At 51.0% G+C, this 22883-nt stretch overlaps 1 protein-coding gene across 3 annotated transcripts in view; it reads left to right on the forward strand.

Annotated features, from left to right (window-relative positions):
• Positions 1-22883, forward strand: part of SPTB (spectrin beta, erythrocytic) — a 135886-nt gene that overhangs the window by 39220 nt on the left and 73783 nt on the right. For 2 of the 3 annotated variants that reach the window (XM_004698653.3, XM_045288230.1), the window contains exon 1: positions 18493-18696. In XM_004698653.3, the coding sequence (XP_004698710.1) occupies positions 18549-18696 (148 nt within the window). In that variant the 5' untranslated portion in view covers positions 18493-18548. Of the gene's footprint in view, positions 1-18492; positions 18697-22883 lie in introns of those variants that run through there. The other variant, XM_045288229.1, reaches the window with a different exon arrangement.

A 22883-nucleotide genomic window follows, 5' to 3' on the forward strand; every position in this document is an offset into this window, starting at 1 on the left:
CACACACACACACACACACACACACACACACACACACACACACAGCCTTCCTAGAACAGCAGGCACTTGGCAGCTCTTGCTCCCTGGCCCCGCCCCAGCCATTTGGAGTGCGGCCCCTTGAAGGGAGGAATGTGGTGGCCGTTACTCTTCAAGCAGCTCAGCCTGATTAATGGGTGAGGCGCTGATGCTGTCCAGAGGAAACTTCTGGGTAACCCATTGGCAGTGCTCAGAACTGGGGGTACCCCTTCCCTGTGTGCTTTCTGATGATAACATTTGCCGCGCTCTTTAACCGATGTGGGGAGAGTGTAATCGAACTGCGGCACCTGGGAAGCTGCTGCGAGAAACCCTGGTCCAGTCCCCTGCTCTGGGCTCGGCCCTTCTCTTCAAGCAGGTGGACGTGGCTGTGCTCAAGAGAAACCCATGTCCAGCCCAGCGGCCACTCCGTTGGCCCTGACTCGTGTCTGCAGAACTTGCTCCATGGAGTTCGCAGCGGTGGGTTTTCTAACGCGGAGTGCCAGGCCTGTCTTCAAGGTGCCTCTGGTGGGCAGGAACTTCAACCTGTGCGGTAGTGTTGAAGAGCGTCACTCAGCAGTAGGAAGGTGGGTTCAGTGAGTTAGGGTTCAGACACTTCCATTCTGAGTCAGTCACTTGCCCGCCCCAAGAAAGTAACTCCACTTTGTTCCATATCTTCTCCATGTCTGTGCCAATTTGGGGGGCGGGGTGTGGAAACGCCTCACTGTTCTCAGAGGAGCCGTGGGTCTGAGGCAGGCTGGAGCCCGGTGTGTTTGTGTTTTCAGAACTCAGGGGGATTAGCTGTGCCCCAGAGGGCCTCTTTGGCCTCACAACACACAAGATCATCTTTCTTGGCTGCCACCTTTCTTGACGCTCTTGTTCCTGGAGATGGAGGGACTAGTCTCAGAGGATGGGATGCCTGTTTACAAACGCCCAGCTCCTTGGACCTCCGTGTTCTTTCCTGCAGAGCCATTTGGGACAGGCACGTTGTGGGCAGTGGTCACTGTGGTCAAGGTGGACGGGGCTCTGGGCCAGGCTGCCTGGGTTTGAATCCTGGCTCTACTATTGGTGGGTGGGTGGGTGGGGCTACTCTGGCAAGTCACGGAAGCCTTTAAACCTCTGTTTCTACAGCGCTAAAGTGGGACAGTAAGAGTGTCAGCTCACAAGTTTGTTCGGCGGATTTGATCGTGTTTAAGGCCGGTGTCTGGGCAAGGCACACTCTCAGGACCTGTGTGATGACCACAGCCTCCAAGCAGAGACATTCGCTCCGGGCTATCTGGGCGAGAAAACCAGGGAGCAGGAAGGGGAAGGCAGTTTCTCCAGGAGTGTCAGCGGGGGAGGTTTAGATGACCGCCTCTCTGTCACCCCTGGAGGACAGGGGCCAGCTTGGTCTGCACGGCATGGTTCCTTTTCGCCCCTCGCGCAGGGATTTGCAAGTGTGGATCAAAGGAACCCTGGTGGCCTAGTGGCTATGCGTTGAGCTGCTAGGTTAATAGTTTGAAACCACCAGCCACTCCATAGGAGGAAGATGAGGCTTTCTACTCCCGTAAAACAAAACAAAGCGGGAAAACCCCAAACAGAGTTCTGAGACTGTGGATTTACAGTCTCAGAACCCCCCAGGGGCGGTCCGACCCTGTCCTACGTGGTTGCTATGAGGTGGAATGGAGTTTGGTTTTGGTGTGAGTGAGGGAGCATTCGGGGAATGCTTTAATGACATTGATCTTCATAACAGTGCTGGCTCATCGTAACCCACTGCTGTGGAGTCGATTCTGCTCTGGGACAGGGGAGAAGCACCACGTAAGCTTCCCGAGGCTGGATCACTTTTACAGAAACAGACTGCACAGAAGGCTCACACCTTTCTGCCACAGAGCTGCTGGTGGCTTCCGGTGGGCAAGATCAGCAGTTCAGACCCACCAGCCGCTCTGTGGGAGAAAACCGAGGCTTTCTGCTCCTGTTAAGAAACACAGAATCCCACAGAGGCAGTTCTACCCCGTCCTGTAGGGTTACTATAAAGCAGAATTGATTCAAGGGCAGTGAGTTTGGTTTTTTCGTCTGTTTATGTATGAGACCTTATTTTTGAGGCCGTCTGTAGTATCTCTGTAATTTCCTGGGCTTGTTTTCATATTTATAAAAACTACCTTAAGAACTTTAAACCCAGATTCTCAATAAATGTCTCTCAATTCTCCATTCTGCTGGCTTTGTGTGTTCCTATGTGGAAAAGACTCAAATCGGCATGCCAGCCTTCCAGAGCATTCTCACGGCCAGCAAGTTCTCTAGTAGGGGCCGAGTAGTGGGAATGGACCCAGGGGCAGGCCGTCTCAGTATCTTTTGGGAAGGAAGAACTTCTCAAACAAACCCCGAAGCCCTGACTCTGCTCCCAAAGTCTTGGGCTTGAAATGACTGTCTAAGTCTTAGTTTGTTTAGCTGAGATTAATAGGCTCTCTCCCACCTGTCTCACAGGGTCATTAGGAAGAATGAAAAGAAGTAGCCTGAAGAAACTTTCTGATCAGCCTTGTTTCAAAACCAAACCATCCCTCTGCCGTGAAGTCGGTTCTCACGGCCACGCTCTAGGACAGCGTAGAACTGCCCTCAGTGGATTTCTGAACTTGTCCGTCTTTACGGGAGCAGAAAACCCCGTCTTTCCCCCGTGGAGCTGCGGGTGGGTTTGCTGCCCTTGCGATTAACGGCCCAACATGTAGTCCACTTGCCACCAGGACTCCTTGGCCATTGTTTTTGAGGACAATAAGCATCTTCATTTACCATCATCAACATCCAGGCCCAATGTCATCTCTTCCCTGAAAACATCTCTGCTTTCTCCAGCTTCCAATATTAACCCCTTCCTGTGAGTCCCCTGGCACTTTAACTCTCTGTAAACCCTTAAATAATTGTATCATGTTGTATTATTGTTTCACATCTATGTCTTAGGGAACCTGAGGGCAGAATTCATGTTCTATTCTCCATTACAGTACATTTCTGAGAATATCCTCTGCTTTTCTTATAAATTGTTGTTATTCAACATGGTGATTATCAGAGCAGATGGTAACAGTGGGCCTGCGAGCACTCAAAAACCACTAGTTTGTTTTCAGGTTTATTGGGAGATCATCTGCATGTAGTAAAGTGGATATTTCTATAGGTTTTCACCAATGCAAGCAGTTGGGTCACCTTTACCACAGCCAGCTTCCATAGTGCCCTTGCGCCCTTTGGTTGTCAACTCATCACCCCACTTCTAATCCCCAGCAGCCACTGACTTGTCTGTCTCATTAGTGATGCCTGTTCTAGCATGTCTGGTAATGGAGCCATGTAAGTCTATAGCCTTTTGAGTCTAGTGTCTCTCCCTTAGCGTTGGAGATTCGTCTGTGCTGTCTATCCATTCTTTACTTTTCATTGCTGGGTAGCATTCCTTGTACAAATGGCCACAGTTATCTTATTCCTTCACAAGTTGATTGGCTTCAGGCTGTTTCAGATATTGGGTGATTATGAATAAAGCTGTTGTAAGCATTCACATAGAGGTGTTTATATGAGCATAAGTTTTCATTTCTCTTGAGTGAATGCCTACAACTGGGATTGCTGTGTCATATGGTAAATATTTAATGTTATAAGACACTGTCAGTCTTGTTTTCCAACATGACTGCTCCATTTTACATTCTCACCAGCAGTCTGTGAGATTTCCAGTTGTTCTGGGTTCTGACCAGTATGTGATATTACCAGGTGTTTTGGAAGTCAGTGTACTCAATGTGCAGTGGTATCTCATTGCAGTTTTCCTTGCACCCCCTCGTGATAAATGAGGGAGTCCTAATGGCCCAGCAGGTTAATCACTGGGCTGCTCACCACACAGTTTGGTAGTTCAAATACATCTGCAGATTGCTTCTGTAAATATCTACAGGCTCAGAAACTATATGGAGCAGTTATGCGCTCTTCTTGTAGGATCACCATGAGTGTCAATAGACCTGGCAGTAACGAGGGTTTTGTGGATAGAAATGATATGACTGGTCCATTGAGTTTTCATGGCTGTAAGGAGCCCTGGTGACATAGTGGGTTACATGTTGGGCTACCAACCACAGGTCAGCAGTTCAAAAGCACCAGCTGCTTCATGGAAGAAAGATGAGGCTCTCTACTCCCATAAAGATTCATGATCTCAGAAACTCACAGAAGCAGCTTTACTCTAACCTATAGGGTCACTATGAGTCAGAAATGACTCAATGGCAGCAAGTGAATGAATCTTTACAGAAAGGAGCCCTGTGGGTGCTGTCAGGTAAGCCTTGGACTGCTAACTACAAGGTCTGAGGTTCAAACCCACCAGCCACTCCCTGGGAGAGAGAGGAGGCTGTCTGCTGCTGTAAAGGTTTATAGCATCAGAAATCCATCCAGGGTCACTATGAGTTGGAATAAACTCAATGACAATGAGTTATCTTTGTTCCCCTTGGTTTCTGGTAGTGACCAATGAATACCTTTTCATGAGCTTATTTACCACCTACCCAAGGTCAGCCAATTGATTTTTCAACAAGCATGCAAAAATAATTTAGTGGAGAAAGGATATTTTCACTGCATGCTGATGGACCAACTGATCATCCATATTATTTTTTAAAAGGAACACTGACCTGTATTTCAGATTACCGACAGAAATTAATTCAAAATAGATCTAAAGGTAAGGCCTAAAACTAGAAAACTTCTGAACTAAAACATCGGAGAAAACCTTTGTGACCTTGACTTAGGCAGATTAGCAATGATACCGTAAGTGTATAATCCATAAAAGATCAGGTACCACACACACACACACACACAGAGTGATAAACTTGATGTTAAACTTTTAAATTATTCCTTCTTGAAAGGCATTGTGAAGAGAGCCAAAAGGCAGCTCATGGAGTGGGAGAAAATATCAGCACAACATTTATGGCATAAAGGAAGGATTAGGTCCAGAATCAACAAAGAACCCTCGGATAATTTGATTAAAATGTAGCAAACAGAGTTGAGATTTTGCCACAGAAGATACATGAAAAGACTTCAACATATTTGTGAAAAAATGGATTAGAAAGAGAATGAGAGCTTTCCACGAACTTTTGGAAGCCTCCTTGTCCTCATTGAGTTTGTTGTAAGATGCTAATCTCCCCAAGCCAATCTATAAGTTCAGTGCAATGCCAGAGCCCCAGCAGTTTTGCTGGTTTCAGAAGGCCACGCTGACCCTAGAACTTCTATGGACAGGTAAGGAAACAAGAGCGGTGCATAGAATCTCCGGAGAAGAGGCACACGGATGAATGGGATGGAACAGTCCAGAACTATACTGACATGCATACAAGGTGGGCTTCAAAAAGTTGTGGAAAGATTCCATCATCTTTACAGTCCATTTTGCACTAGCTTTTTGAAGCCCATTCATGTTTGTGGATCTAAGGATGAAATGGTGTCAAGCTTCTTGTGAATGTTGGTATTGATTCTTTAATCAGTACAAGATGCTAGAGTGGGGTTGGCAGACTCATCAAAGCCCTTTGTGAGGGGCAGGCCCGCAGTGAGGCGAAGAGGCCTGAATGGGAAAATCCGCCCATATGCACGTGTGCCAGAGGAGAACAAGGCTCCATGGGATTTTCAGTGGCTGGTTTTTTAGAAGTAGATTGCCAACCTTTTTTATCCAAGGTGCTTCTGGGTGCATTGAACCCTTCAGCCTTTCAGTTGGTAAGCAGGGGAGTTAACCATCTGCTCCACCCAAGGATTCTCTATGAAACATTCTATAGACAGAAAATTTGGGCATCCTGCTCCACTCCCACCCTGGCAGACCCTTTAACCTCGGGCAGCTCGTTCTCCCACATCAGGCTTTGGCTCCTCCCACAGGCTGTGCATTAAGACTCGGCCTTTCGGAGACGCTGTAGGCAGAGCCCTGTGGGCATCGTGGGTGTGTGTGGGGCCGCTCACCACGAAACCACCAGCTGCTCCCCGGGAAGAAGATACGTCTTCCCACTCCTGTGACAGGTATAGTTTGGGACGCCCCTGGGGGTCGTGCTGCCCTGTCCTATGGCTCATTGTGAGTCAGCATCGACCCACTGGCGGTGAGTCTAGTGTGGGGTTTTGTGTGTGTGACGAACCATCTTTCTGTGAGGATGGGGCCGAGGGCTGTCTCCTTTGCATGACTTGAAGGTTCCCAGTTGCCCGTGAAACCAACCATTGTCTCCCACTGGCTTTCCAGACTGCCTCTCTCACCCCCTCCCTTGGGGAAGGCATTCGATTTCCACCAGCCCTTTATTCATCTTTCTTCCCAGGAAGGGATACGCTGGCCACGCATTGAGAAAGGTGCTGGCATCCATTCAGCCTAATGAGCAAAAGCTAATGGAGTACCTATCGTGTGCAAGGCCCTTGGGGACATCCCACATGAAAGTGGCCTTCCTGCCTCTAGGGAGGTTGGCAAGAATAGGAAATTAGGTTGTCCCCGGGAAGGGAATCTTGTTTGTCGGTGAGGATTTTCAGGTAGGTTTGAAGAGGAGTGCGGCACGGAGGCTCAAGGCAGGTGTGAAGGGGAAGGAGCTGCAGTCGGGGCAGTCGGGAAAGGGTTGGTCATATTAATCACACCCGCCGACCATGTTAATCACACCCACCAACCATATACCCTACTTTTTCCCTTGGGAGCAATGTCATACGTATGCCACCAAGAGATCCTGTATGTTCCTTATAAGCCACAAGCCCTTGGGGCTGTTTAGCACGATGCCGTGTTCTATACCTTCACGTCACCAGTTCAACACCCCTCCTTTCTGCGTCTCAAACGGAATTCACTGCCATCATGTCCGCTGAGACTCCCGGGCACCCTGTAGGACAGCGTAGAACTGCCCCTGTGGGTGTCCGAGGCTGTACATTTCTATGGAAGCAGAAAGCCTCCCCTTTCTCCCGCAGAGTGGTTGGTGAGTTTGAGCTGCTGGCCTTGTGGATAGACGCCCAAGGAATAACCCACTTCACCACCTGTCATTGAGTTGATGCCCACTCACAGCGACCCTATAGGACAGGGTAGAACTGCCCCTGGGAGTTTCCGAGACTGTCACTGTTGACGGGAGTAGAAAGCCCCATCTTTCTCCCATGGAACAACTGGTGGTTTGGAACTGTGGACCTTTTAGGCTTTATGCGATAGGTAGTATCAATTCATGGGACTTTCCTGCTCTAATAGGAGACCTCGTGGCTCAGTGGTTAAGCACTGCAGTTTGAACCCACCACCCATCCTGTAGGAGACAAGGGTGCGCGCCAGTGGGCTTTTGTAAAGACTGACAGCCTTAGAAACTCTACGTGGGAGTCTCAGCAACCCCTCGCAGCAGTTTTGACTCTGCCCTGCAGGGTTACCAGGAGTGGCACAGACGTGATGGTAGTGGGTTTATGGGTTGCTATGAGTCCGAATTGGCTTCATGGCAACCATTTTTGCTTTTTGGTTTGTTTGTTTTTTTAACTGCTCTAATAACTCCAAAATACAGCTTTGTTTCTCGTTCACATCACAGATGAGTAAGTGTCAGTGAGTGAGGGTGAGTGGATGGGGAGGTTTATGTTCCACATGATCCACAAGCCCCATGCAGCACCTTGATTCAGGCTCCTCAGGACCTTATAGGACAGAGTAGAACTGCTTATGAGGGCTCCCCAAACTGTACATCTTTAGGGGCGCTGTCAGCCTCATCTTTTTCCTGAAAAGAAGCTGAGAGGTTTGAACCAATGACTTTGATGTTAGCAACCCGTTGCTTAATCCATGGTGCTACCAGGGCTCCTTCTTAGTCTCCAGGAACTCCAGTTTCTGTCATCCCATGGTCCCACTCTCCTCTAGCTTCTAGAAAACTAGGTGGGGAAATAAGAAAGATGGGGACTGTCTTTATGGCTAAGGCCTGGCCATGGTGCACACATTTCGGCTCGTTCCATCTCATGGCCACACACAACCACTGGACAGTAGTGCCGAGCTGTGTGCACAGAGAAGACAGGGTCCGGATGTCACCAAGCACTGGCAGTCTCTGCCAGACAGAACAGGGCTTCCGGCTTTCTGCAGACGGAGGACCGGAGGTAGAGAGTGGCTACATGACTTACAGAAGGACATGAGGCTACGGAGTGTGCATTAGGATTCCCATCTCGGTCTTTTGTTTGGACAGAATGAGAAAATAGCAATAATGATCCTAGCAGTAATGTTAATAGTAGTTTCTGACAGTTGTGTGTGGGGTGGGGAGGATGTAGAAAAACGACACTACCACCAAGTCAATTCTGATTTATAGTGACCCTACAGGACAGGGTAGAACTGCCCTGGAGGGTTTCTGAGACTGTGACTCTTCTCAGGAGTGGGAAGCCTCTTTCTCTTGTGGAGCTGCGGGTGGTTTCAAACTGCTGAGCTGATGGTCAGCACCCCAACTCGTAGGTAACCAAGGTTCCTGTAGAAGGGGGTGCGTATTAAATGGCACCATGTCCATAAAGGTCTTGGTACATTCCAGGTTCCCTGCCTAGCCCTACACAGACTTCTAACTAGCCACGGAGCTTTCCTGGGGACTGTAGGCAGATGAATGACCACGGAAGCCTCGTCCCAGATTCCCTGTGGCAGAGCCTGCCGAAGGGGACTGACAGACTCCAGTGTCCGAGTGCCGCACCCTCTGTAGATGCAGGAGGATGGCACAGCCGGGGCTGCACACACCGCAGCCTTTTCAATCACTACCTTCTCAATGCCCACAGCACATCTAAATGGGCTCTTTTCAGGGAGACTGGTGTTGCCTCACTAGGAGTCCTGATGGCATAGCGATTACACATCGGTCTGCTAACCACAGTCATCAGTTCAAAACCACCAGTTGCTCTGTGGGAGAAAGAGGAGGCTTTCTACTCCCGTAAGAAGTTACAGTCTCAGAAACCCATGGCAGGGCCAGGAGGGGAGGGGGTGCACATTTCTTCCCAGTCCTACGGGGTCACTATGAGCCAAGCTTGGTACCCTGGCAAGGACAGGCCAAATCCTCTGGCCAGGACCTGTTCCCTTGAGAGTCCTTGTGGGCCCAAGCAACTTGTAAAAGATTAATTGTTTTGTAAGTTCTAACACGAATGAATAAATAAATTGGCTCCCATATCTTGTAGATAATTTATAGGTTGGGCTTTTTAAAAAGCTCTTTTCGTTTGTGTGGTGGAAACGTGGATAGAAAAGCCTTCTGTGACTGACATTTCTGAGTCACCAGGAAAATGGATGACAGACTCCTCTCTGGGTGGGGTAAGGCATCCCGGTCTAGAAGGGCTCTGCTCTCACCCATTTCTTGAGTGAGGAAACCGAGGCAGAGCTTCCCTAAGAGGTTTCAGGATCTGTAGAGAGTGCAGGAGTTCAGACTCCATTACCACTGGTCGTCCCCCACCCCCACCCCTTAGCCCCCGACCCCCAGTCCAACAAAAGAGGAAAAGAGCGCGGGACTGTGTGGGTGAGACAGGGGGCAGCAGGAGCAAACGTGACAAAATCAGTCCATAGGCACCCAACCCAGTCCACAGCATTCCTGCCACGTGCCAACCCCTCTGCCATCTTGACCTCCAAAGTGGCCTCCAATAGGGTTTGCTTTGCAGGATCCATCTTACCCTCTTACAGAGCCACGCTCGGCATTTCTCAGAATAAACGCCTCTTGCAGTTATCCACATTTGTAGCTCCATTTCATGTGTCTAGCATTTTGCTGGGTGCGTTGGACGGAAAAGGATGACTAAGGGTATCCTTGACCACAAGGGTCTCCTGAAGGAGCCCTGGTGGCGGAGTGGGTACCGGCTGGGCTGCGAATGACAAGATCAGCAGTTCAGAACCCGAGACTCCTCCTCGGGAGCAAGACGAGGCTTTTTTAAGAGGTTCTGAGATGTCTTAAGGGAGGTGGAGGTTATGCTGAGTTCTGAAGAAGCATAATGTATGCAGAAAAAGAAGAAAGGTTTTCTGGGCTTGGCAACCACTGTCTGCAAACGCCTGGGGCCCAGAAAGGCCCAGAGACCTGAAGGGAGCTCCTTCCAGATGGACCGTAGACTTGGGGACGTTGAGAGAAGGGTTGGAGACAGTGCTTAGGTTGGGTGTAGACAGGCCATGAAGGACTTTGCCTATGATCAAGTAGTCATTTTAAACTACTTTCTGAAACAGAAGAGCTCCTGGAATCGAGAAATGACATTATCATATCTGTATCCTAGGATGATATTTCTGCCAACAGTACAGAGGACAGGTTGGGCAATCACTAACCGAGATGATGGTGGTCAAAAGCGAGGGGGAGAAGAGAGATGGATTACACATCTAGGGGGCACTGAATTTGTGGGACACTGGAAGGCAATACTAGGGTAGAATATGACCCTATGTACTGGCTTGGGTCACTGTGGTATTGATGGACGGAGCACATGACAAGAAGGACTTCTACAAGGATGGTGATAGGTTTAATTGGGAACTGGGTTGAGTGTGAGGGGGCTGTAGTGTTCAGAAGGCAGTGGATAGAAGGGTGGGAGTTCAGGAGATAGAGTTGGATGTAATTTGCATGTGATGATAACTCATGTCAGGGTTAACTAGAGAAACAAATTCATAGACAGTCGTGTATAAGAAAGAGCTATATATAAAAGAGCAATTATATAATTGAGAAAACAGCCCAGCCCAGCCCAGATCAAGTCCATAAGCCTGATATTAGCCCATATGTCTAATACTAGTCCATAAATCCCTCTTTAGACTCATGCAGCCATGCAATGAGGCCAAATGAAGGAAGATCACAGGCCAGTGGGCAGAAGGTCTTGTGGATCCAGTGGCAGGGGAAGCATCTCAGCACTGTCTTGGATCTCCACGTGTCTCCTCCAGCTCTCTGAGTGTCTTAACAGCAGGAAAGGGAAGGCAGAGAGAGAAGATCTGACCTCCAGTGAGCTATTTATCTCCATTGTGCCTCCAAATGAGGTCATCAAGCTGCGACCTGGTTGACAGGCTAGACTCCACCCCTTTGCTCAAGTTGACAGAAGATTGTGTAACTGCCATTTAACTCAAGCCACTGGCGTGAAGGAGATGGATGTGCAGGAAGAGTGTAGGAAGGAGATGGATGTGTAGACAGGGGAAGAAATGGGAGGGATCCTGCACAGAACTCTGGGGAACATCACGGGGAAAGGGATGAGCAGAGGAAGATGCATGAAGTCGGGCCAGGAAGAAAGGCTAGGGGGTTAGGAAGGTCACAAGGGTGCACCCTGGAAGACCAGCCGCACTGCCACTGTTGGCTCTGACTTTTAGGGAGCCCGTACAGGGCTTCTGTGGCGGTCATTTTTATGGGAGCCAACAGCCTCATCTTTCTCCAGAGGACCAGTTGATGGCTTTGAACCACTGACCTTGAGGTTAGCAGTCCAATGCTTACACAGCGCCCCCAGGGGAAGACAGAGGAAGTGATTTCAGGATTTAGGGAGAGATGGGCAACAGAGCCAGATGGCTGCTGAGAGGTCAAGATGGGGGCTGAAAAGTCCGAAGCTTTTAATAAGGAAGAAATGTGACAGTGACCTCTAACGAGAATAGTTCCCTAAAGTGCTTGGAGAAGCCAGATTTCAGGGAATTTGGCATGAAGACGAGCACGCTGCCCTGACTACAGAGAAATACACTCCGTGTCTTGTTACCTTAGATCGTGAGGTGAGGTCACCATACCTTCAGTCATCGTCATTGTGCACACGAGGCCCCTCCATGAGACGGCTGGTTGATGGATCGATTTCCTTTGTGTTCTATTTTTCATTTTTATTCCCCTCCCTGCACCTAGGGGGAACCGCTTTTATATCTCTAAGGGTTCCTTTCGTTTGTCCTGTGCATTTCACGATGACATAACTAGCGTGTGATGGGTCGCATTCTGTTTCTCATTTTATCCAGCACTGTCTTGAGGTCCTCCAGTGCTGCCACATGTCCACACCTCAGAGCTAAACACCCAGGTCTTCCCGCCACACGAGCAGTGAGCACCACCAGAAACCTGTATGAGGATGTCTTTGGAGCAGAGGGACAGTTACCGCTTTTCCCTGACACCTAGCCCGCTGCCCTTCAGCATGGCAGCAATGCAGGAGGGCGCTACCCTCCACATCACCATCTGTGCCTAGCATCGTCCAGCCGGCTAAGTTCTGCTTATGCCTATCCTTGTTTTAATCTGCATTTCTCAGCTAACTCCTATCACTGCTGTCTCTCAAGAAGGTGTTAGCTTGTGTGTGATCACCTGCTCATATCCTGGGCAACTTGGTCCAGATGTTTGACTCCCAAGAGAGGGGAGGGGAAAGGGCAATGAAGAGTTTGGTTGGATTTAAGATGGGGAAGGCTTGGGCCTATTAAAATGAGCATGGAGGGAAGACAAAGCCCCAGTATCTTCCCTCCGGGATTTGGAGATTGGGCCAGAGAAAAACGGTGGGGACCTGGTTGCACTTGGTGCTGGCAGTGGGAGTGGGGCTGCGGGGTAAGAGTCTGTGCATGGGTCACCCCTAGCCTCCCCCGAGCCCCTCTTGACTCCCCAACCCACTGCGGACAGAGGGAAACTGCCTCACTCTGATGCTAATAAAATGCTATATATTTGTGTTGCTAAGTGTTGGAAAATTGTACTTGTTTTAAGTTTCAAGAGAAGGGGAGCGATGGATACATGTCAATGAATGGGGTGTGGCACAAATAAAGTTGTAGAGGTGTGTGACGTGCTCGTGGGGGTGGGAGTCGGGGAACACGTGGACCATCCTGATCGAGCATAGAGCTAGCGTCAAGGTGAGGATAATTGCAGTACCAGATTGGTAGGCCTTGAGCGCCCAGAATAGGCAATGGGGGGGAGTCATTGAAAGCTTGCCGAGCAGGGTGTATCTTTATGAGGGGCTGTGTCGGACGGATTCATGGACTGAGCATGAATGGAGATGGATGATTGCTCATGTTTGGGTGGGAAATGTTAACAGCTTAAATCGAAGTGGCCATGTTAAAACATAAAGGAATGGAGAGGCATCATTGACTGGCTGTGGTGGTGAATAAAGGCTGAAAAGGTGGGATCAATACATATAAGTGGGGTCAGTGATTACCCAAAAGCAGGAATCAATGGCTATGGTGAGGTTGTTGTTGTCATTGATAGATGCCAATGCATAACCACCCTGTGTGTAAAACAGCGAATCCCTGCTTGTTCCAGAGCCGTCCTCTCCGAGTTGCTCTGTTTGAACTCATTGTTGCGGCCACTGCATCAATCCTTTGCCTGTTTACACACTCTTCTGGTTTTATTGTTGTTGTTGTTTTCGCCGACTCTCGACTGGACCAAGCCTTATGCTCCAGGTGACGAACCCTCCTGATAACATATCCGACGTTCATGAGATGACGTCTGTCTCACCTACTACCTGGTGGGCCAGAGGGGTTTAAAGAGGCTCCCAGGTCTCTGGGAGGATGGTAATGTTTATTAAGCACCTACTCTGTCCGAGGCGCTGTACTGGACAGTGGAATACAATGGTGAATTCGATGTGGCTGCCTGCCAGGAGGCGATAGTTTAGGCTGGGAGAAGGGGGGAGAGAGAGAGAGAGAGAGAGAGAGAGAGAGAGAGAGAGAGAGAGAGAGAAGCTAGGCTTAGGTTCACTCTTTTTGGCAGAGTCATCGATGAAACCTTGTCCTTCCTACAGCACCACACCCAGTGGCACACAATTCCGGGTTGTCCTGATTCCGGGTTGTCCTAGTCTCGGGGTTGCTAAGATTTAGCAGTGAGTGCAGGCGCTGAGAACATGATCCGGCCACTGTAAAATTCCCCACCAGCCTTATCTCTAGAGCAGTGGTTCTCAACCCTCCTAATGCTGAGATCCTTTCCTACAGCTCCTCATGTGGTGGTGACCCCCAACCAAAAAATTATTTTTGTTGCTCCTTCATCACGGTCATTCTGCTACTGTTATGAATCAGGCGCCCCCTGTGAAAAGTTGTTCGACCCCCAAAGGGGTCGCCACCCACAGGTTGAGAACCGCTGCGCTAGCGGTTTTGTTATTTGGTCATCTTTCTTCTGAGACATTACTTCACTGGGCATGTCACTTTATTGATTATTTCAAATCATTGATTTCCGCCGAGGTTTGACGTCGTGGCTACAAGTCGGGCTGCTAACTGCCAGGCCAGCCGTTGGAGGCCATTAGTCGCCTCCCAGGAGAACGGTGAGGCTTTCTCCTCTGGTACAGAGTTCCCACTTAGAAACCAGAGAGCCAGTTCTGCTCTGTCCGAGAGGGTCACTGGGGGTCAGAATGGACCCGATGGCCTTGAGCAGCTCCAGGGCGGAAGCCTGATCCCCACCCGCCTGATCCCCACCCGCCTGATCCCCACCCGCCTGATCCCCACCCGCCTGATCCCCACCCTGGGCGTCTTGGTCCGAGAAGAGAAAGATCGCTGTGGCCATTCTGGAAAAGCCCTTGTGGACGAAGAGAAATGGAGCGTTCTTTTCCATTCAACGACCTCCCCTGGAATGGTCCTCATTCTGAAACAGGAGGCCAAGGGTTATCTCAAGCAAGAGCGAGGAATTGGGAGAGATAAGAAGTAGGACTGGATAGGAATAGCGTTTTGTAGAAGTGGGTCTGGAGCGCACAAATCCCAGTGGAGGATAATCTTGGGGGGAAACTACAAGAACCTAGGTCTGTAAAGTGTCTCCTCCTTCCCGTCTCCTTCAGTCATTCTCGGCGGCCCTTGGCCTCTGTGCAGGTCATGCAGATACGTGTGTGGTGCTAGCGGTGTCGTAAGATTGAGGACTGATGGGCCAGTCCCTGCATCAGAGCCAAGCAGCACCTGTTCTCCCACTAAGCCCCTGTAAGGTCTGGCAGAGCTGTGAAGCTGCCCCGCTCCTCCCCCATTCCCGCAGCTGCCGCATAACTGGAACTAGTTCTTCGTGGGGGATTTTTCCATGATGAGGGTGCACAAGTTGTGACTTGCAGACCTGAAGTCCATGCCTGGAGATAGGAGTTGGAGCAGAGGGCCTGGGCAAGGCCTGACCAGGTGGCAGGGCGCTAAGCTGACCCGCATGCTGCAGTTGCCTGGGGCTCCTTGGTGGCAGCAACTACAGATAGAAACTTGGGGGCTTTGAGATGCCAAAGCCACATGCTGACACTGCTTTAGTTTGTGGGAGGTCGTGGAGGTGCCCAACAACAACAACAACAACATCTGGGTTAGGTGACCCTACCCTGAGCCCCACAGCACACGACTCATTTGAGTCATGGGAGTTTCTCTGTGGAGTCCAAAGATTGGCAGTGTGACTCCATCCAGAGGTGCCTTGGAAGAAAGTCCTGAGTCCTGGCGACCTACAGAACATCAGTCATTGAAAGCCTGGGGGAGCACTGGTCTAGTCCGACACGTGGGCACTGGCCTGAATCGGAATTGTAGTTTGGCTTCGTGTCTTTGTAGTTCCTCTAGAGCACTGGTTCTCCACCTTCCTATGCCCTGACCCTTTCATACAGTTCCTCATGTTGTGGTGACCCCCCCAACCAGACAGTTATTGTCATTGCTACTGACTAACTGTCATTTTGCTACTGTTACCAATCAGGCGACCCCTGTGAAAGGGTCATCCGACCTCCGAAGGAGTCGACCCACAGGGTGAGAGCCGCCGCTCGGTAGCCTGCCTTTGCTGTTGGGATGGTAATGACAATAGACATTGTGACACTGGGCAAGCGCTGGACTGAATTTCCAGACAGCCACACCTGCTCCAAAAGCATGGATGGCATGCTTGGTCTCTGATGTTCTCCCCTCCTGACTCTCCTGAAGCTGCTTGCTACTGAGGGCGACTGACCCTGTCCCCTCCCCTCTGACGGCCTGTCTGTCGTCTGGGTGAGGTGCTGGGTACGCCAGCCAGCGGAGCAGGATGCAGGGGTCTCACCCTAGTCTCTGAAGCTGGTTTCCCTGGTGTTTGTTTTTCAGGGCCGAGACTCTGGTGGGAAGACTCGGGCTGTGTATTTCGCCACTCAGGGATGTCTTTTCCCATCCCCAGCAGAGCCGCGGTGGGGCCGGCGGCGGCAGCCTTCTTGGAGCTGTGGTCGCGGGAGGAATGGCGTTTTTAAAGCACAATGGATTGCTGTCAAGCCGCTGCTCGCCTGCACCCCGGGGCCATCCATCTTGTCTTTCGTGCTGGGCTCTCCTTTCTGGGGCAGGCTTATTTACGGAGCCACGGCAAAAGTAATCTCACTCCCCCAGCCCCGTGGCCTGGGCCTCCCTGGCCGCTCTTAAAAATAGCCCCGAACGCAGAGGGACAGCCGGGTCTGGTTACCTCCCTTTCTGGGCCTGCACTCACCTCACCGCTAGCATTTGGTGGCTCGGTCCTCCACAGAGGATTCTGGGAAGCCTGTCAAAGCCGCTCTGGCCCAGAGCTCTGAAGGAGAGGTGTTTCCCATCAGGAGTGGGGTGGGGAGGGGGCATTATAGGAAATGGGAGGGCCTTCCCAACTATCTTGAGGCTAGTTGAGTAGGAAATCTCAACCCTGGGAAGAAGCTGTCCGTAGGGAGAAGGCCTGTCATCGTGGGGCCACCAAGTTCAGGGCGGCCACTGATTTCCCTGCCTTACCTCATCCCTTCCCCCAAGTGGCAAACCCTGAGCAGCAGGGCATAGATAGCCCTCTGTTTCCACATGTGTGTTCTTTCCCGCTCTCTGCCCCGCCACATCTGTGTCCTGAGAATCAGCCCAGCCAAGGAGCTGAAGCTGGGCCACAGTTTGGCCTTTGGTTCTTCCAGTGTGGCGGTCATTCCTGTCTGACCTTGGGGCGGCCTCTTCCTGCATTAGACTTGGGCTGTGTTCTGGTATGCAATTAGGGAGGACAAGTCCGGCTCCTTCTTACCTCAAGGGATGTGGTGCAACGGGTTCATCAGATTGAGGGAAACAGTCTCAAGGGCTTCTGTGTCTCAAACCCTAAGGCTGAAGCCCTGCCGTCAAACCCATGTGGGTGTGTGTGTTCACATGGGGGTGTGGCACGAGTTAGAGAGGTAGCTGCAGGTGGATGCCTCTGTGTGGGTGCCTGCAGGTATATGTAGTGGAAGCCTGAACATGTGTGTGGTGTGTATGTACGTGTGTGTCAAAGGCGTGTGCACCTGTGCGGGGCATCTGGGCTTGTACGAACTGGAGGTGTGTGGGAGAGAGCACTGTGCAGAATGTGTGCGTGCAGATGGTAGGGGATGCTTTCTCTCACAGCTCACCGCTTGTTGCCACTCCTGTCCTGTGACTGCCTTAGGGCCCGCTCCCTCCCACACGTTTCCTTTCTACGAAGACTCTGGCTTCCCTGCTCTGTCTTACAGACTGAATCTTGGGGTCCTCTAGCCCCTGGGGCGATGATTGAATATCAGGTACAGATGGGTAAATTAAGGCTGAAGGAAAGGCCCAGGGCCTTTCAGGTCTCTCCACCCTCCATTCTCACTCTGTACCCCTTACCCGGCCCTGCCTCCAGTCACCATGTAGACGTCTCTCTCCTGTTGTGTGCACAAGTATTGCCTCACTTTCCTACATCTGCCCGGGCCCTCGCTCACCTTCAGAACTCTGCGTGGACTCTCCTGATCTGTGTTTCTCTCCCTTTGCAGCTGTCTCTCTGTGGGAACCCTTCCATCTGCTCCCAGGTACCAGCTGCAGTGTCCTTTCCCTGGACACCCCAGTATCTACTTTGAGTCTCCCCACTTCCTTACCCTGCTTCTTCTCAGCAGTGACATGTGCTTAATATCTGTCTCCCCTGCCCGAGGATAAGCTCTGTGAGCCCAGGGCCGCCTCTGATTCTCCTGATGCTTAGAGAAGCGCCTGACCCCGTTGGGGCTGGGCATATGAGAATCAATCCGTCATGAGTGAAGGAGTGACAGTGATGGATAGATGGCCCAGCAGGGACTCAGTGCTCCTGGCGCCCATGTTCATCGCCGAGGTGCTGGGCTGGGGCAACACGCTACTCTGGGGGTCTCGGTCTGTCCTGGGATCCGACGGGAGACCTGGTCTCAGAGAGGACAGAAGCCAGAACTCAGCTGACAATCTGTGCAGCTGGGAGGCCGCCTCTGTGAGGAGTGGACGTCCTTGGACGTGGCTCCCAGGGTTGATGGCGTCGGTGGCAGATCTCAGCTTGTGGTCATTTCTGTCCCTCGCTGACTCCTGACTCACAGCCTCTTCTGTGTCCCCAGTCTCTTGACTCTAGGTGGGATCCTTGCCCCCTTCCTTTGGGCAAGAGGGCTGCTCTCCCCAGCACACACACACCCGTACCACCAGCCTCTAGCTTCCAGGCGAGCCACTCTGGGCTCCCACAGCCAGTGGGCGGCGGGCAGCAATGACAGAGGGCGCGGCAGCCTGTTTAGAGTTAGTGTCTCGCTCTGAGTCACGTCTCCACCTGCTGGTCGTCCGGAGCCATGCTGCCTGCAGCTCTCCGTCCGCCGTTGCTGCTGCTGCTGCTACAGCTGCAATATTTTATAACGCATGGCCCAGAGACCCCGGGTGGGAAGCATGTCCAGGCAGATGACACGCTGTGCTGTTTCCAGAAAGATCTACTTCTGTCAGATACTCCGGATAAGTTTCCTCTGAGAAAGAGCCCACGAGGGTGGGGAGCTAACCCTCTGATTGTGTTGCTCTCCCTCCCCCCACCCAGGGACCCTTCCATGAAGACTGAGGCAGGCAGAGCTGCTGAGAGCCTGCTGACATGACATCGGCCACGGAGTTTGCAAACGAGGGCAACCAACCGCCGTACAGCCGGATCAATGCCCGCTGGGATGCCCCGGACGATGAGCTGGATAATGACAACAGCTCAGCCAGGCTCTTTGAGAGGTCCCGGATCAAGGCCTTAGCAGGTACCGTTCGGGGCCTGGGCACATGGGCCAGGGGAGCCTTCTCTATAATCCCGAGGTCCACTCCCCTCCCACCTCTGGTGAGTCCTGTGTGTGCTGGGGTGAGCCCTGGCCGGGCATTGATGCAGATGTGTGTATGCGTCTGTGGGGCTTGGAGTGCAGACACAGGCGATCTCTGCTCCTGGTCTCCCCTGAGAGTCCAGCGATGTTGCTGGAGTTGGTGCCAGGAAGCCCTTGCCCTCTCTCTATCTCTGTCCTCAATGAGCTGGGGCCACGGTCGGTAGTAAGAGAAGGGTTTGATGGAGGAGTGAGTGCCGGTGGGGGCTGATCAGTGGGTGGGCCGTGCTGAGGAACTGGTAGCTTGGCCTGCTCCCCACCCAGTCCTAAATGAAGGGAGCCTCATCCTGTCTAGCAGAAGGAAAGAGCAATTGGAGATCAGATTCAGACCAGATGACATCCTCCCCAGCCGGCCTCAGAAAGTCCAGGAGGATTTTCTGCACTCAACTTGTCATCCTTGAACTGGAATTAGATTTCTACCTAACAGGTTCATAGTGGATTTTAGGGTGGGGGTGGGGGTGTGTGTGTGTGATCTTAAATCTCCAATAGGGATGGCTATAGCTTTTCCTCCCCCTACTGGCTGAGTCTGACTTTGATTCTTGGAATTTCCCCCCAGCTCCTATGATTTTGACCTCCTTTATGACCTGGGTTAGTCATAGTCTGACCCTAACCTAGTTGTTGGCTGATAAAGACAATTCAGGCTATAGATTGGTATAGGTCTGAGGTCTTTCCCTTGGCCCCCAGTTATTGGATCAGATCAGCCTGGTTTCTCCCTCCTTGATGCCTCCCATCTCCGCCTTGTAAGAAAGGTGCAGCCTCTCGGGAGAGATCCCGCGGCGTGACTGCCCCATCCTTCTTAGCCCGACCAGAAACTGACGGCATTTCTCCTCTACCTTCCCTCTAGTCCTCTCCCACTGACCTGGAGTCTCTGGCCTTTCCCCTGGAAACGTTGGGGCTCCCCTTCTTCCTTACAGGGATGCAGTGTCTCATCCTGCTGGCCACGCTGGAGCATCTTGGATCTCAGCAGCCATACTTCCTGCCCATCTACTGATAACTCCCGCGTCTGCGTCCTTCCCCTGCTCCCAAGTGCTCCCCATCTCTCAAACACCCTCCTTGCGTTCCCTGGAGGGGGACCACAGCACTGATCCCTTGGTTTTGCTGATGTGAGTGGCCAGACTTGGAACCTTTGGCTTCATCAGTCTAGTCTGGCTGCTCCCTGGCTCAGCTGGTGTGACAGGACTCACCAGCTGGTAATGCCCCGGGTAGTGGAGGTGGAGGGAGAGGAAACCATATTCCATCAGGTTCATCAGAGGTCTGGGGAGGGGCAAGGCAGTCTTCTGCTCAGGATTCCTTTCATCTGTTTCCCAGTGACCTTCAACTCCGTTTTAATACTCAAGTCTTGTATTCCTCCCGTGTCTAAAGCCAAGCCCCCGTGTTAGTCATGAAGGTGGAGAGGAAAATCATAGAGCAATCAGGCCAGGTGCCATCTCTGAGGACTCTGTATTCTATTAGGGAAAATGAACTGTGTTCACAATTAATTAGCATGAGTAGAATTGGAGAAGAACTGGAGGAGAGGCAGGGACGATGTGGAAGTAGATCATGGAGGAGGTGGCCCTGGAGCTGTCCATTAGAAGGTGCCTGTGTGTCTGATAGGCAGATGAACTCAGAGGAGTTTCTACTTTCCCCGTGCCTGCCTGGGAAACTGGTGGAAGTAAGTTGACGATGACAAGCCCATACAGGAAATGTAAGGGTCGGTAGTAGGTTGATCAGAAAAGAGCCTCGGCAGTTCCCGTGTTGTCAGTGAGCTGTAGTCATGATGTCCCCATACACGGTGGAAGGAAACCTGGTCCAATCTGGCGTCACCCCATGCTCGGTTCTGGATCTGACTGTTATCGCTCAACCCTTGCGATCCATAGCGTTTCAGGTTTTCCTTCAGTCTCTGTTCGCCTCTCTTTTTACTGTAGAGACCCTACACAGCAGAACACACACCGGTTCAACCGTTTCTACAAGCACAACTCTGTTGTCCGTGTCCTCGTCTGAGAGCTTTCCCCGTGTGCATAAACTGGTCCCCAAGTTTCCTTTTCGAGGGGCTGTCAGTCTGATCCATCCACTAGTAGTTTGTTGGAAGCCTGGGAGGTGCTGTTAGAAAAGTGCTGGACGGCTACCCCTAATCACCGGGGTTCAAATCCACCAGCCTCTCCGAGGGAGAAGGACTAAGATGTAAGGATGCATCTCCTCGGAAAGCCTCCCTAGAGTCCCTGCGAGTTGGAATCGACTAGATGGAAGTGGGTTCGATGGTTCTTTAGAGCACTGCCTTCATCAAGACAGGCGCTTTTTTACTCATTAAGCTTGGCTGTGGTTTGATTGCGGAGCCCTGGTGGCTTAGTGGTTGATGCCTCAGGCTGCGAACTGCAAGGTCTGCCGTTCAAAACCAGCAGCCGCTTGTTCCTCAGGAGAAAGACGGGCTTGGGCTTTCTACTGGAGTAAATAATTACAGTCTCCAAAGCTCACAGGGGCAGTTCTACCCTGTCTTCTAGGGCCGCTCTGAGCCGGCTTCCCCATGGGAATCAACTCAATGGCAAGGACATTTTTGAGTATCGTTTGGTTTCAAGAAGACGTCTAGAGATATTGTTTGTTTAATGTTTAAGGGTTATCCCAGCCTCTTCCCGTAGTGGCCTGAGGTGAGCTACATAAACAGTTCATTACTCACTGGACCCAGAAAACCCCACAAAATCATGCAAATCGAGAGGGTTGGATCTCCAGGTCCATTTTAAGAACACCGTGGAACTGCCCATCAAGTGGGTGCAGATACAGAAAGCCAAGAAATATTCCGGGGAGGTCACTTTGCACACGCTCTGTGTGCCCTTCTGCCATAACAGTGGTGGAGCTGGTGGGTGAGATGATCCTTATTAAAAAGGAACCAATTGTTCTTAAACCAGAAAAAGAGGCTGCACAGAAGAAAAATGGTATCCTCAAAACAACCGAAGAAGCAAAACCTTAGTGTTCAGGAGGAAAATAAGCTTAAAATAAACTAACAAGAGTTAAAGCAGGGAAAAAAAAACACCCCACAATTTTTTGAAAGAAATAACGATTATCTCGGGGCCATAGTTCTGGTTTTCCTTTGGCCTCAGTGACCCCAGAAAGTCTGGAGTGCATGAGAATTTTACATTTTGTCCCACACGTGTTCTTTTGTTGGCCAGGGTTCTCCTGCAAGCTCTGGTCAAACTGTTCATGGAGGCGATTAGCCATGCACCCCTAGGCTTTCCTCTAGCTGGTTTTCAGAAGTAGAATTCCTCACCTTTCTTCCTAGTCTGCCTCGATCTGGAAGCTTCCCTGGGGCCCATTCAGCATCATAGAAATAAGCAAGGCTCCTCTGATGACCAGCAGTGATCTCACTGTCCCCTGCCTGGAGCATGCATCCCTCAGTGCCCTCCACCCTGGCTCGCAGGCAAAGGGGAAGCCCCTGAGTGTGGCGTTACATGCCCGGGTCTTGTCGGTTCTGAACTTCTGGCTCATATGTAAACATTTAAGCTTTAGGTTGTCAAGATTTTAAAAAATAAACAAAAGCTTAAGCAGCTAGTTGACTGCCTGTCCTCTCCCGAGGGCCTGTTTTGATAGCTAGTGGTAGTGGCCCAAGCTTTGAGACCATCCAAAGTAGAGTGGCTGCTTGGTTCCTTTCTGGTGGGTGAGTGGAGCAGAGGAAGGGAGCGGAGCATATTATTCCTCCTTAACTTTAAATCCTGGCATCTTCCTCTTCTGTGCAATCCTGGGCTGCCTTAGACATTTAGGCAGGAACTAGCCTTTTTAGTGTCTATGGAATATTCACACCCCAGCGAGCAAAGGTCACACTTGGTCGTCGTGATACCTCCCACTCTCCCATCCTGAAGAGTATTGGCAAGGGAGGCATTCAGCTGCATTTCCTAGAAGTGATGGGGATCTCCTTTGGGGGCATGTGGGGCAAAGCTGGGGGGATTGGGCTGGTGTTTTCTTTTGTGGTCTTTTTTTTTTAAACCATTTTATTAGGGGCACATACAACTCATCATAATCCATACTTACATCAATTGTGTAAAGCACATTTGTACATTCATTGCCCTCATCATTCTCAAAACATTTGCTCTCCACTTAAGCCCCTG

The sequence above is a fragment of the Echinops telfairi genome, unplaced genomic scaffold, assembly GCF_000313985.2.
Source record: "Echinops telfairi isolate 266 unplaced genomic scaffold, ASM31398v2 ScPeMD7_18;HRSCAF=68, whole genome shotgun sequence".
Classification (NCBI taxonomy): domain Eukaryota; kingdom Metazoa; phylum Chordata; class Mammalia; order Afrosoricida; family Tenrecidae; genus Echinops; species Echinops telfairi.